The 15,941-nt window shown below is 42.0% G+C and overlaps 1 protein-coding gene across 5 annotated transcripts in view; it reads right to left on the minus strand.

The window, feature by feature from the left end:
• Positions 1 to 15,941, minus strand: part of LOC115149138 (roundabout homolog 2) — a 232,842-nt gene that overhangs the window by 35,988 nt on the left and 180,913 nt on the right. For all 5 annotated transcript variants that reach the window (XM_029691691.1, XM_029691689.1, XM_029691690.1 and 2 more), the window contains 3 exons: positions 15,076 to 15,200; positions 13,951 to 14,122; positions 3,678 to 3,883 (listed from right to left, as the gene is read on the minus strand). In XM_029691691.1, coding sequence (XP_029547551.1) covers positions 3,678 to 3,883; positions 13,951 to 14,122; positions 15,076 to 15,200 — 503 coding nt within the window. The remainder of the gene's footprint in view (positions 1 to 3,677; positions 3,884 to 13,950; positions 14,123 to 15,075; positions 15,201 to 15,941) is intronic.

A 15,941-nucleotide genomic window follows, 5' to 3' on the forward strand; every position in this document is an offset into this window, starting at 1 on the left:
GGAGACCTCGGGCTGATGCGCGTCGCTGGAGACCTCGGGCTGATGCGCGTCGCTGGAGACCTCGGACTGGAGGGCGACTCTGGGAGCTCCGGACTGGAGGGTGACTCTGGGAGCTCCGGACTGGAGGGCGACTCTGGGAGCTCCGGACTGGAGGGCGACTCTGGGAGCTCCGGACTGGAGGGCGACTCTGGGAGCTCCGGACTGGAGGGCGACTCTGGGAGCTCCGGACTGGACGGCGACTCTGGGAGCTCCGGACTGAAGGGCGACTCTGGGAGCTCCGGACTGAAGGGCGACTCTGGGAGACGTACTGGTGGCCAGATGTACTGCGCAGGCATACTCCTACCTGGCTGTATGCCCACTCTAACACGGCACTTGCGAGGGGCTGGAATCGCTCGCACCGGACTGTGCATGCGCATGGGCGAGATCGTGCGCACTTCCGCATAGACCGGCACACAACTACACAAGGAACAACTACCCACAAAAACCCATGAAAAAACACCCCTACTAAATAGGACCTTCAATTAGAGGCAACGAGGAACAGATGCCTCCAATTGAAGGTCAACCCAATAAACTACACATAGAAATAGAAAGACTAGAACGAACATAGAAATATACTAACATGGGATATTAACCACAAACCCCGAAACACATAAAACAAACACCCCCTGCCACATCCTGACCAAATTACAATAACAAATAACCCCTTTACTGGTCAGGACGTGACAATATGGATGTCCGGTAAATTAAAATCTTCCCAGTCACGTTGTCAGGCGACACATTTTCCTAAAGGAAACCCTGAAATACGCATATTGTTTTGATGCATATTTTCGAAGATTTACATGAAAATCTGTCGCCAATTAGATGGAAACCTATAGACACACTAAAGACTCTGTTAAGTGTGCTAGTCCAGTGTCACTTTGATTATGCCTGCACATCATGGTTCACCAGCAGCCCCAAACATCTAAAAAAGAAGCTACAGAGTAGGTTTGAATATTTTCCCGGTATTTTACTAAATGTTCCACCTCGAGAATAACCACTTTCCTCCCGGGTAATCCGGTATTTCCTGCCCAAACCGGAAGTGCCATTCTAAAGCATATTAATACATGTATGTCTGGATTTGATAAGAGCTTTGATCGGCATGAAAATTCAAGTATGATGCTACCTGAGGCTGATGAGTCATCATTAAATAAATGTTATGAGCCCAAGCCCAAAAAAGCCCAAATGATTGTGCCGTTATCCAATACATGTTAAAAAATAAGGTGACCCCCAAAAGCCAGATGGAGATGTGTAAATTAGGTGTGCATTCAGTCCTTATATTTCTGCAGCATGTGCTGCAGCAAATGTAGTGACCACAATGGAAATAAGTCCCTGACTTCATTGTGCAATCACAGTCACTTTAAAAATGATTTCTGTATTCAGAAAGTATTCAGACCCCTTCACTTTTTACACAATTTGTTACGTTACAGCCTTATTCTAAAATTGATGAAATATTTTTTTCCCCTCATCAATCTACATACAATACCCCATAATGACAAAGCAAAAACAAGTTTTTACAAAGTTTTGCAAATGTATTAAAAATAAAAAACAGAAATATCACACTTACATAAGTATTCAGACTCCTTACTCAGTACTTTGTTGAAGCACCTTTGGCAGCGATTACAGCCTCGAGTCTTCTGTGGTATGGCGCTATAAGCTTGGCACACCTGTATTTGTGTGTCAAGCTCTGTCAGGTTGGATGCTGAGCGTCGCTGCACAGCTATTTTCAGGTTTCTCCAGAGATATTAGATCTGGATCAAGTCCGGGCTCTGGCTGGGCCACTCAAAGACCTTCAGAGACTTGTCCCGAAGCCACTCCTGTGTTGTCTTGGCTGTGTGCTTAGGGTTTTTGTCCTGTTAAAACGTGAAATTTCTCCCCAGTCTGAGGTCCTGAGCGCTCTGTGGCAGGTTATTATTATGGATCTCTCAGTACTTTGTTCTGTTCATCTTTCCCTTGATCCCGACTAGTCTCCCAGTCCCTGCCACTGAAAAACATCCCCACAGCATGATTCTGCCACGACCATGCTTCAACAAAGGGATGGTGCCAGGTTTACTCCAGACGTGACACTTGGCATTCAGGCCAAAGAGTTCAATCTTGGTTTCATCAGACCAGAGAATCTTGATTCTCATAGTCTGAGAGTCCTTTTGGCAAACTCCAAGTGGGCTGTCATGTGCCTTTTAATGAGCAGTGGCTTCCATCTGGCCACTCTACAATAAAGACCTGATTGGTAGAATGCTGCAGGGATGGTTGTCCTTCTGGAAGGTTCTCCCATTTCCACAGAGGAACTCTAGAGCTCTGTCAGAGTGACCATCGGGTTCTTGGTCACCTCCCTGACCAAGGCCCTTCTCCCCTGATTACTCAGTTTAGCCGGGCGGCCAGCTCTAAGAAGAGTCTTGGTGGTTCCAAACTTCTTCCATTTAACAATGATGAAGGCCAATGGTTCAATGCTGCAGAAATGTTTTGGTACCCTTCCCCAGATCTGTGCCTCGACTCAATCTTGTCTCGGGGCTCTACGGACAAGTCCTTTGACCTCATGGCTTGGTTTTTGCTCTGACATGCACTGTCAACTGGGACCTTATATAGACAGGTGTGTACCTTTCCAAATCATGTCCAATCAATTGAATTTACCACAGGTAGACTATAATAAATAAATAAAGTTGTAGAAACATCTCAAGGATGATCAATGGAAACAGGATGCACCTGAGCTCAATTTCAAGTCTCATAGCAAAGGGTCTGAATACTTATGTAAATAAGGTATTTCTGTTTTTCATTTTAATACATTTGCAAAAATTTCTAAAAACCTGTTTTTACTTTGTCATTGTGCGGTATTGTGTTTAGAATGATGAGGAAAATAAACATTTAATCAATTTTAGAATAAGGCTGTAACGTAACAAAATGTGGAAAAAGTGAAGGTGTCTGAATACTTTCCGAATGCACTGTATGTATATTTTTAACTTTCAATCAAACAATCAATCAATCAATCAATCAATCCAAACTGTGCAGAGGCAATTTGATGATTGGAAAGAGACATCTGGTACAAAACACCAAAATGTTTAATGAAATTCAGAAATTCAATACTGGGTAAGCCTACAAGGTAGGGAGGGATGTGTTTTTACATGTATTGTTATTTGTCAATTTCGATCTGTCCCTTACATGGTTGCATTCCTCCCAATCACTGTCCTTGGGTTAGAGCATCTCTAAATGCTGCCTAGGCGTATGGCTCTAAATGACAGCTTTAAATGACTTATAAAAATCATACCCTCTATTCATCTTTAGAGACAACCTGCCTGCACTTGTCCATTTGAATTACATCCAACTGACATCAGATGGGAATTTCTCTCCTCTCTCTCACAAACAATATGAGAGGCAAGCGCATAAACACACGTGCACACTCACACACAGAGCGACAAACACACACACACAAACCTTAACAACCTGCCTTTGAGAATAGAGAGAAACCGTAAAGAAAGGGCAGTTTATTGAAAAGAAGGCAATGAAAGTAGAGAAGCAGAGAGAGAAAAGATGGAGTCACTATGGCAGGCAGACTCATGGCCAAATCAATCATGAGTGAACACAGTGTGGAGGCTTGCTGCTGTGACTGTGTGTATTGTGTTTGTACAGCATCAGTCCTATAAACCCACCCTGGAGCTTTGGATCTGCAGGCTGCCAGGCTCCAGCAGGGCCATGCGAAGGTCCTTCCCCAGCAGACTGAGGCCGTCCTTCAGCCAGGTAACGGTGGGCTCCGGGTCCCCTGATGCCTGGCACCTCAGCAGGGACACACCCCCAACAGCCTGCGTCTGGTTGGACGGGCCCTGCCGGATGATGGGCGGGGGGCGGTCCTTTGAGGCTGGAGAAAAACAAGGAATCACAATGAAAACAATGAAACACAAACTATGAATTACAGATTAGTGCTATACTAAATTACAAATTTGACCCTATAAACGTTAATGCATTTATCATTGGAGACGCAAGGTCTTCTTGATGTATCTGTTGTGATAGGGGGTACCTGTTTTGGGGGTCGTTTGCAGGTTTCTGATAGTGTGTGCTAATGACACCATATCACACCATAGCGCTCTATTTACAAGGTGTAGAATAACGATGGCTCGCCTACAGCGCTAATTACCCTGCCTTCCTCACAACACATTCACACCCTGCCTCCTTCCTTCTCTTCCTCCTTCTCTTCCTCCTCTGACTCACCGCTGCACCTCACAGCCCCCCCCCCCCCTCCCCCCCGACAAGAAACAAGCCACTGCATTTCTGGGGTGTTCAATCTTTTAATATTGTCTCTTCTTCCCCTGCTTATCAGTGCTGTTAGTCTCAACTCAGACAGAGTATTTGCACCAGGTTCTAGAGCTTTAAAATTCTATCACAGCTCCTTCAGACTCAGAGGACACAGTCACTAAACCAGAAATGCAGAGAAACCAATCAGACACCAGCCTTTATAGTGAGACATCCTTTTACTCTGCTAACTTTCCTGCTGAGACTTTTATACTATACCCACTGTATACGTAATAATTGTCAGCACCGCATTGTATGAATAATATTGAACAATTGCTAGACTCAAAAAATATTATTTAACTGTAATCAGATGCTATAACAAAAGATTACCTCTTCTTGCATTATTTTTCCAGCCAGATCGCTCAAGATTGACTTAGAAATTGTACGCCTGTCCATGTCCTGAGGACATCTGTAAATGCCTTCGAAACCAGCCAGTAGAGGCAACAGTGAGCGCTATTATGATCAAGTAGGCTTGGGTTTGCTAAGACGTTGTGGATAGTGGCGGTGGAATGGGAGAGTATATATAGTTACGCCTGGTGCCCAAATTGATGACGTATGTCACGCAGCTGAGAGTGGGGTGTAGATGAATGGATTCGGTTCAGTCAGTGGTATTGATGAGAACTTCCCAGCATACTAGTTTATGCTGGCAACAACAGCAGTATGGCGCTAGTTAAAACTTGTAAAAGAAAGTGATGCTTATTTCGATGGTCGAGGGAGAAATCATTTGTCGTATTGCGGTCGACATCTGGATGTCACCGTGGCATGCCAATTAGCTAACATAATGACAAGAAGTTGCAAATGACCAGTGCAACAGTGTTCTATTGAGGTGCTTGCTAGCATCTTTTCTCCGGGCAACAGGTCTCCCGGAGCAATGCAATATGGTTGGGCTTAGAGGCTAGTGCTTGCCGACGTGAGCTGCTTCCCACTGGCCAGCAGTTGCCTCCCACCGGGTAGCAGCATAACATGTCGCTGGCGGTAGCTAAATTGGGCAATTTGTTCCATCCCACTTGATTTTATTTAAAGTAGGACAATATCCTACACGAGAAATAACTTGTAATATTGGTATATGATACTACTGTAGTCACCATGTGGATGTCAAAGTGATACAGTCTACTGCTCAATGGGGAGAGTTTGCACTGCAAGCTGGTAACACAACAACACATGGCACAGTGTCCCTACGATCCTGCTTGCCGCAGTAAGGAAAAGGAAGTAGCTAGATAGTGTAGCCACTATCAGGCCAGGGTGAAAGCTAAAGCACATTTATTGTAGTGATTTTCAACGAAAACTTACAACTACGGCATTAACGTCTACATAAAAACTATACTAAGCACGCTCCCAAGTTCCAACTTTGGCAGGCAAGCAACATCTTTCTAGCAACATCTATCAACTAGCAAGCTGGGAAGGGCTCAATAGGATGACTTACTGAACCGAATCTGTTCGTCTCCACTCTACTTTTGCTGCACCAAATATGTAATACATTTGGGCACTAGGCATGTCCGTATAGCCTCTCCCGGTTTCCGAAGGTCCCGTGTTCAATTTCAGTTGTAGAGACACATTTTGACTTTATTTTTTACCTTAACCCTTAACGTAACCATTCGGAATGAATGCCTAAACTTAAAGATGCACTATGCAGAAATTGCTCTACCAATTTCCTGGTTGCTAAAATTCTAACAGTTCGCCTAATTTCAGTTTATGTGACAAACAAGCAAGTATAGTGTAGGTGATCATTGTACTATCTAAACCGCTGTTAATATATTTTCCATAACCAAAAATATTGTCTTTTCAAATGTTTGAAGCTGGTGTACAAAACCGAAAGTAAAAGATGCAAAAATTAAACTTAAAAACAGGAAGCATAGAAATAGTGCACAAAAATCATATCTACCGCTTCTTAGACCTCCTTTCAATGAGAATTACATATCTATAACTCACTTTTCTAAGTGAATTTTGTCAAGTCGCCCAAAACGTTACACATTGCAGCTTTAATGTTTTAACTCTATCCAAAACCTTAACCCTTAATTTAAAAAAATGTGAGGTTTGAAGTAGGGCTGTTTCGGTGACCATATTACCGCCACACCGGCGGACACGAGTCATGAAGGCAGTCAAATTCCACGTCACTGTTTAGTCATGGTAATTAGGCTTCTCCAAGCTCTGATGCTGCTGATGGTCATTAGTAGCCTACCAAACTTGCTAACTTGCTAACTGCCTGGTACTGCCTTGTACTCAGCACTCTATTGCCCCTGTAATCACGCTGACATCAATGCAAATGTAATCAAAAATTGAATCAAACACTTCATGAGAGCCCATGAGCTCATGTTACTATCTATAGGCGATGCAATTGCGTGAGAAAACAGTGATGGTCTCTATTAAAAAGAGGATCCCATCAGCTTTCTATAGGCTAGCCCTACTGTATTTATTTCTCAAATTTCCTAATACTAAGCACATTGCTTATCTTCACAACAGGAGTATAGCCTACCTGGCTGGCCTGAAAATGAACCACGGGAAAAGCATCCTCCATTCGCTATTTAAGTGCATAGATTACATTTATTTTTTCCCCTTCCCCTGTTTCGAGACAGGTGCATGATAACGGTCCATTCTAAATCAAAACAAATTTCACACAGAAATGATTTAGTATATGTAAAGAAAAGATTAAATCAAGAATAGTCTGATGGGTGACAATATTAGCCTATCACTTGTGAATTACATATTATCACTTGAGAATTACATATTATCACTTGTGAATGATGCCCAGCGTAAGGCAAGAAACAATGCCTTTTTTTTGCTACTTCTTCAAATCATAGTCGCACACCTCATGTAGCCTATCCCATAGGCCTATACTGTGATGTAAAGTACTTATGTAAAAATACTTTAAAGTACTACTGAAGTAGTTTTTGGGGTATCTCTACTTTACTTTACTATTTAAATGTTTGACTATTTTTACTTCACTACATTCCTAAAGAAAATAATGTACTTTTTACTCCATACATTTTCCTTGACACCCAAAAGTTCTCGTTACATTTTGAATGCTTAGCAGGACAGAAAAATTGTCCAATTCATACACTTATCAAGGGAACATCCCTGTTCATCCTTACTACTTCTGATCTGTCAGACTTCCCAAACACAAATGCATGGTTTGTAAATTATGTCTGAGTGTTGGAGTGTGCCCCTGGCTATCCGTAAATAAATATAAAACTAGAAAATAGTGCCTTCTGGTTTGTTTAACATAAGGACTGTGAAATGATTTATACTTTTACTTTTGATACTTAAGTATATTTTGGCAATTACATTCACTTTTGATACTTAAGTATATTTAAAACCAAATACTTTCAGACTTTTACTCAAGCAGTGTTTTACTGGTTGACTCACTTTTACTTGAGTCATTTTCTAATAAGGTATCTTTACTTTTACTCAAGTATGACAATTGGGTACTTTTTCCACCACTGGGCCTATATGTTTTGATAAGATTTGCATCACAACTGAAGTGGCCAAATAACTTCTTAAAATTAAGCACATGAATCCGCTTTACAATGAGTTTAGAGCATAACTGGCATACATAAGTAACGCGTGAGTTTCAAGTTTGGGGAAGATACTTTTCACCATAAAAATGCACCTTTATAATCAAAGCATTACATGCATAATCTCACTTTTGATAATGGTGTTTTCCCGCTAATGGAACATTCACGCTTATAACCTACTGCCATGTGTGCTTTGCTGGGCTTATAATGTGAAGAAATAGCTTAATAGTTAACGAGATGTCAAGCTAAATGTTCTGATCTGCGTCAGCCACATTGAATAAAAACATTTTTTTTATGCTAGTGGTTGCATTAATTTAGGATCTATTGCATCCCACAACTGTACCAGACTATGTTTAGAATATTTATTTCTGGCACAGAATAGAATAGGTAAACTTTAGTACAATGGGGGATAGTAGATTGACATAGACTAGAGCTTTTGCTGTTTGTTAGGTCAACTCATCTTGTTGGCTGACGAAAAGTAAATGTGGACAGTTCTTCCAATATCTTCAATATGCGCCTCAGAATTGGATAAGCACGCACGCAGTCGCATCCCTGATGTGTCTGTCTTCACTTGTAGCCTGTGAGAAAGACCCGATCACGTGATGGAGAGCCATGTGAGTGAGAAGTGATTCGGGGCACTTAGCACTCAGGGAGAAGGGAACAACGGCCACTGGCCGTAAAAGTCATTTACTTTTTTTAGGGTGCATTATGGCCACACAAAGGGGATGCCGTCGTGAAATTTGAGGCATTATCAAGTGCTTGTCAAATTGTGAATGTGAGACTGATGAAGTGTGTACAGCCTGCGCAAAAAAACAAAGCAGAGCTCATGCTTTTCAAGCGACTTCTTTCAAATCATCATTAGAGTCGTATCATGCAGCCTAAAGTTACATTAATAACTCTAAATTAAACATATAGGAGTACCTATTTCTTTGCTATGGTTTGGAGAAAATATCATTTCTATTTTATTCAGCTTTATTCAATTGTATTCTTCATACTATAAAACAATATAAAATAATGCCATGGAATTCTAACCAAATCTTGTCTGCTAAATGAACTAGTGTAGCCTACAGCCATATGGCATAGCCAGATTAGGACCTAACATGTAACACTCGTCGTTAGAAGGAGAAGTGGACCAAGGCGCAGCGTGGTAAGTGTTCATGATACTTTATTTCAAGAAACACTCAAACAAGAATAAGCAAAAGCAACAAAACGAAAGCAAACCGTTCCGTCAGGCACAGACACTAAACAGAAAATAACCTCCCACAAACACAGGTGGAAAACAGGCTGCCTAAGTATGATTCCCAATCAGAGACAACGATAGACAGCTGCCTCTGATTGGGAACCACACTCGGCCCACAAACAAAGAAACAGAAAACATAGACTTTCCCACCCGAGTCACACCCTGACCTAACCAAACATAGAGAATACTAAGGATCTCTACGGTCAGGGTGTGACATAACATAAAGACAACTCAGAGTATGCTATTCTGTTCTTCTAAAATAGATTACATTTTCTTTATATCCTATTTCTTTAAACCTGTCTAAAATAAATAAGGAATTTATTGTGAATGTGTTAGCTATATTACATGGATTTATTAGCCTTTTTAAAATGTAGATGTTCCAAAGGTCTGCATCTGTAGCTTGTAGGCTATGTGTGGAAACTAGGAGATGCTAAATGTGTTTATTACCGTGAGATCGACAGTTATTTGCTTGACAACCACCGGCTGACGAAATTTTGTGACCGCACAGCCCTAGTTTGGAGCAACGGGACTATGCTGAGGAAAAAGTTCTACAGCTGCACCATCAAGAGCATCTTGACTGGCTGCATCACCGCTTGATATGGCAAATGCACCACCCTCGACCGCAAAGCACTACAGAGGATGGTACGGACAGCCCAGTACCGAGGTCCCTGCCATCCAGCACCTCTATATCAGGCAAACATAAGACTGCTAAATAGTTAGTTAAAACCTCTTAGGGATCCCTTAAGCGCGAATCCCGCTCCAATCCCGTTAGCGGGATTGATTTGACAACATCCAGTGAAATTGCAGAGCGCCAAATTCAAAGTACAGAAATATAAATATTCAACATTGACAAAAATATAAGTGTAAAACATCAAAATAAAGCTTAACTTCTTGTTAATCCAGCAGCTATGTCAGATTTCAAAAAGGCTTTATGGTGAAAGCACACCATGCGATTATATGAGGACAGCGTCCCGCATACAAACACATGAAAATCATTTTTCAACCAGGCAGGTGACACAAAAGTCAGAAATAGCCATATAATAAATGCCTTACTGTAAGGATCTATGTGTAGCTGGTTGTCATAGGGGTCATTGAATGGAGACCAAGGTGCAGCGTGTACAGTGTTCATTCTTTGATTTTTAATGAAAACACTTCAACAACAAAACAATAAAACGACCAACAACAGTCCCGTCAGGTACTCTAGACTAAACGGAAACAACCACCCACAAAACCCCACCAAAAACAGGCTGCCTAAGTATGGCTTCCAATCAGAGACAACGATAGACAGCTGCCTCTGATTGGAAACCATACCTGGCCACAACATAGAAAATGACAACATAGAATGAAAATCTAGACAACCCACATAGAAAACAGAAAACCCAAAACACATAGACAAAACACCCCCCTGTCACGCCCTGACCAAACTACAAGGGAAAAATGACCTCATACCAGGGTCAGGACGTGACACTGGTGCAGAGGAGTCAGGCGCAGGACAGCAGAGATGAGTAAATAAAAGTAACTTTACTCAAAGTCATCAAAATACAAGAGAATTACCAAGCCCACAATACGGACCACAATACAACAAACAATCACTCACAAACAAACATGGGGAACAGAGGGTTAAATAATAAACAGGTAATTGGGTGGGTGAAACCAAGTGTGTAAGACTAAGACAAAACAAATGGAAAATTAAAAGTGGATCAGCGGTGGCTAGAAGGCCGGCAACATCGACCTCCGAACGCCGCCCGAACAAGGAGAGGGACCGACTTCGGCGGAAGTCATGACACTTACCTTTGAAGATCTTCTTTTTTTTGCAATCTCAAATGTCTCAGTGATACAATGAATGGTCGTTTTGTTCGATAAATTCCTTCTTTATATCCCCAAAATGTCCATTTATTTGGCGCGTTTGATTCAGAAATACACCGGTTCCAACATGACAACAAAGTATCTAATAAGTTACCTGTAAACTTGGTCCAAACATTTCAAACAACGTTCCTAATCCAACCTCAGGTATCCTAAAATGTAAATAAACGATCAAATTTAAGACATGATAATCTGTTTCCAATACCGAAGAAAAATAACACGGAGTGCGCTCCTGTTCACGCACAACAAAAGACTAAAGCCCTTCAGAGTGACATGTACAAAGAATAGCACTACTTCTTCATTTCTCAAAAGAAAAACATCAAACAATTTCTAAAGACTGTTGACATCTAGTGGAAGCCATAGGAACTGCAATCTAGGCCCTAATAAATCAGGTCTCCCATAGAAATCCATTGGAAAACACAATGACCTCAAAAGATTTTTTCCCTGGATGGATTGTGCTCGGGGTTTCGCCTGCCAAATCAGTTCTGTTATACTCACAGACATTATTCTAACAGTTTTAGAAACTTCAGAGTGTTTTATATCCAAATCTAATTATAAGCATATCCTAGCTTCTGGGCCGAGTAGCAGGCAGTTTACTTTGGGCATGATTTTCATCCGTACGTGAAAATATTGCCCCTAGCCCGAAGAAGTTTTAATGGTTACTGACCCTGTCTTGCACTGACTCTATGCACACTCACAAGACAAAATATACACACTATATACACACTCACATATATACCATACTGACCCACTCACACAAAACCCACACACATTCACATACACTACTGTACATACGCACACACTCACATAACACACAAATGCATACCGACACAACACAAACACACAACACACACACACAACAACCTCTCCCACAATGTGATCATGACAAAGGAGATGATCGTGGACTACAGGAAAAGGAGGGAAGAGCATGCCCTCATTCTCATCGACAGGGCTGTACTGGAGCAGGTTGAGAGCTTCAAGTTCCTTCGTGTCCACATCACCAACAAACTATCGTGGTCCAAACACACCAAGACAGTCGTGAAGAGGGCACAACAACACCTATTCCCCCTCAGGAGACTGAAAAGATTTGGCATAGGTCCTCAGATCCTCAAAAAGTTCTACAGCTGCACCATCGAGAACCTCCTGACTGGTTGCATCACCACCTGGTATGACAACTGCTTGGCCTCCAGTATGGCCCAGTACATCACTGGGGCCAAGCTTCCTGCCATCCAGGACTTCTATACCAGGCGGTGTCAGAGGAAGGCCCTAAAAATTGCCAAAGACTCGAGCCACCCTAGTCATAGACTGTTCTCTCTGCTACGGCATGGCAATCAGGTACCGGAGCGCCAAGTCTAGGTCCAAAAGGCTTCTGAACAGCTTCTACCCCCAAGCCATAAGACTGCTAAATAGCTAATTAAATGGCTACCTGGACTATTTGCATTGACCCCCAACCCCGCCTTTTTTTTTACGCTGCTGCTACTTGCTGTTTATTATCTATTATCTATGCATAGTCACTTTACCCCTACTTACATGTACAAATTACCTCAATTACCTTGACTAACCTGTACCCCCTCGTTATTGTTATTTTATTGTTGCTCTTTTATTTTTTACTTTAGTTTATTTAGTAAATATTTATTCTTAATTCTTGTTTTTCTTAAAACTGCATTGTTGGTTAAGGGCTTGTAAGTAAGCATTTCAAAGTAAGGTCTAAACTTGTCGTATTCAGCGCATGTGACAAATACAATTTCATTTGATTTGACATACTCATCATATGCTGTTGCTACTCTGTCCTTTATTTTAGTCTTATTATTATCTATCTTAATGCCTAATCACTTTACCCTGTCTTCATGTACATATCTACCTCAAATACCTCATTCCCCTCCCTGCACATTGATCTGGTACTGGTACTCCCTGTATATAGCTTCATTTTTGTATATTTTATTCCTCTTGTCTTACTATTTTTATTTTTACTATTATTTTTTAATTCTGTATCACTAGGCTCGTAAGCAAGCATTTCACGGTTATGTCTACCCGTTGTATTCGGCAGATGTGACAAATACAATTTGATTTGATTTACTTGATTTGAGCATTAGGAGCAACCCTGGGTGTCAAAAACACTTCAAAATTTGACCATTGGAGCAATTTAAAAATGTGTGTCTGAATCTGAAGTCAAATTGGTAAAACCGTGAGCTCTTGTTGCATTTTTCACACTCAATCACTTGATCAATTCCTTCAATTCCCTGTACTGTATACAGCAACACTATTTACATATTTTCCAACTCGCATGGCAAGGTATGTTCTCTTTCCAAAAAAACCTTTAGCAGATGTAAATTCAATAATGTGTGTGAGAGGAATCCAGGAAATGAATGAGAAAGAGAGAGAGAGCTGGAGACAGAGATAGAGAGCGAGAGAGAGAAAGAGAGAGCGAGAGAGGCGTAAACAGCTCCTAACTGGCACTAGCTCAGCACTTAAGATAATGATGCTCTTTGAGAGGAGGAGAGAGGTGTACATGTGACTCTCCATCAGGGAGAGAGTTTTCATTTGAACAGTTTCTCTCTTTGTAGGCCTTTCATGGCCTGTCTCGGGTGTAACTTCCCACAGTGACATGCTAATGAAGTGGATGAAGGCATTTGACCGATTAGCTCTTACAGCTTTCAGCACATCTCAGCCAAGACTAGTGCCAAGCATTAAACAGTCAGCCTCTGATGCATTTTATGCACCTTCAGTGCATGTGGTCAAGCAAGTGTGTGTGCTTGCACTTAGTTGTGCATTGTTCTCAGGCAAGGTACACAATTCTGTTGGCAAGGATAACTCTGCAGGTGCGCATTGATATGACCACATCTACCAGTGTATGTGGTGTGTGTGTGTGTGTGTGTGTGTGTGTGTGTGTGTGTGTGTGTGTGTGTGTGTGTGTGTGTGTGTGTGTGTGTGTGTGTGTGTGTGTGTGTGTGTGTGTGTGTGTGTGTGTGTGTGTGTGTGTGTGTGTGTCTGTGTGTGTGTATATACTCTATATACTCTCACCGTCTGCCACCTCTAGCTGAGCCTTGGCCAGTATGCTGCCGGCCACAGTGAGGGCCTGGCAGGTGTAGTAGCCTGCATCAGAGCGCTGTACGGAGGAGATGGTCAGCTCTCCACTCACTGCCACTGACACACGGCTGTCTCCCTGCGCTGGCTGGCTGGGGAACAGCAGATCCTGGTGAGATAACATAGATTCATTATGAAAAACAGCATGTTGTTTAGTCCTGTGCTCCATAGAAAACATGGCGAGATTCAATGTAGGCCTAAATGTTGCCGTTAATAGTATGAGTGAATAATAAATCATAACTGTACTGTGCAGTTATGAGTCATAATTGCTGTCAGTGACAACCTTGGCAATACAATGTTATATAACAGTATAGTCCTATGCACAAGGCAAGAGCAGACTGCATTAACTAAAAAGCACCAACAGGTCAAACCAATCATCTGAAGCCTTGCTCTATTTTACTCCATTTCCATTCTCAGTGTGTGTTCATTACTGACTAGGATGTTATGTCCTTAGTCCTCCTATTCACTCACTTATCCTACAAATGTGTGTGTAATTCAGTAGTAAGGGTTTGGGGTCCTCTATCTGCTCGGAGTGGTCAGTAATTTACACTGTGTGTGAGACGCAGTCAGCCCTGCCAGTGATGATGCCCTGCACTACGGGTCTTGAAGTGAGTCCTCACGGCCGCCCACACATAGCCTTGAAGTCTCTACCTCTTTCGCTTCAATCCGATTTTTTTCCCATTCTGCTACCTGAGAGCAGACAAACGGATGGGAAGGGAAGGACATTAGCCTGATCCCATTATGCCTAACAACTAATGCAGCAAATGATTGTAATTTCTTGAGAAATAAATTTCTGGTCAGAGCCCTGCAGAGTGGACTGATGATTGATGACCACTTCATTATGTAACTGTCACCGGGCTCGGGAATCCGGAATGCTCTCTCTCGCTCCACGGCTCTATCCACTGTCCAATCAGGACCCAACCTTCATGTCTCAATTAGGTAAACAAGTAAAAGGTTATTTTTGTTTATGTGCATTGGAGGAGGCCAACACACTAAGGGGAACTCTCATGTATAAAAGCACACAGACATTCAACACACGTTATTCAAACAAGTGTTTCTTACCTGGCTGCCCTCTCGTTGCCAAAACACAGTGGGTTGGGGGTTGCCCTTGGTCTCACAGGGGAAGGTGGCTGTGCGCCCTTCAGCCACGATCTGGTCCCGGGGTCGCACCACAAACAGGGGAGCCTCTGAAGGTCAAAGGTCAGAGATGTGAAACTGTCACCACAGCACAGCAGGAACACATTTAGAGAAAATTATGTTCATGTATACAAACTAAGGAAGGAGCGCTACAGGTTTCAGCTACAGGCTGCAGGGAACATGCAACAGGTGATTGTCTAGTAGTCTCTCTTAAGAGCAATTACTACAGCTAACAGACCACACAAGCCATAGATCCAGCTGACCGCAAACCTGCATGAATGAGACCAACTCATGAGCACGGCTGCTTTAACACACATTCTCCCCTTCTAGTCTCTACATCAGAACTACTGCATATCAACTACTATGTCTTGATACGGTTGGAGAAACAAAGGGTTTTCAACTAACTTTACAACACACAACTAAAAGGAGGGCAGGGTTGGGTGATTCAAACTAAGGAACAAAATGTGCATTAGTACTGTATGTTAAATAATCAGGTGTGAATGTGTGTTTTGTGTTTATGGGTGTGTATGTACAGTGAGGGAAAGAAGTATTTGATCCCCTGCTGATTTTGTACGTTTGCCCACTGACAAAGAAATGATCAGTCTATAATGGTAGGTTTATAATGGTAGGTTTATTTGAACAGTGAGAGACAGAATAACAACAACAAAAAATCCAGAAAAACGCATGTCAAAAATGTTATAAATTGATTTGCATTTTAATGAGAATTTTTTTTTTGACCCCCTCTCAGTCAGAAACATTTCTGGCTCCCAGGTGTCTTTTATACAGGTAAC

The sequence above is a fragment of the Salmo trutta genome, chromosome 15 (genome assembly GCF_901001165.1).
Source record: "Salmo trutta chromosome 15, fSalTru1.1, whole genome shotgun sequence".
In the NCBI taxonomy this organism is placed as follows: Eukaryota; Metazoa; Chordata; class Actinopteri; order Salmoniformes; family Salmonidae; genus Salmo; species Salmo trutta.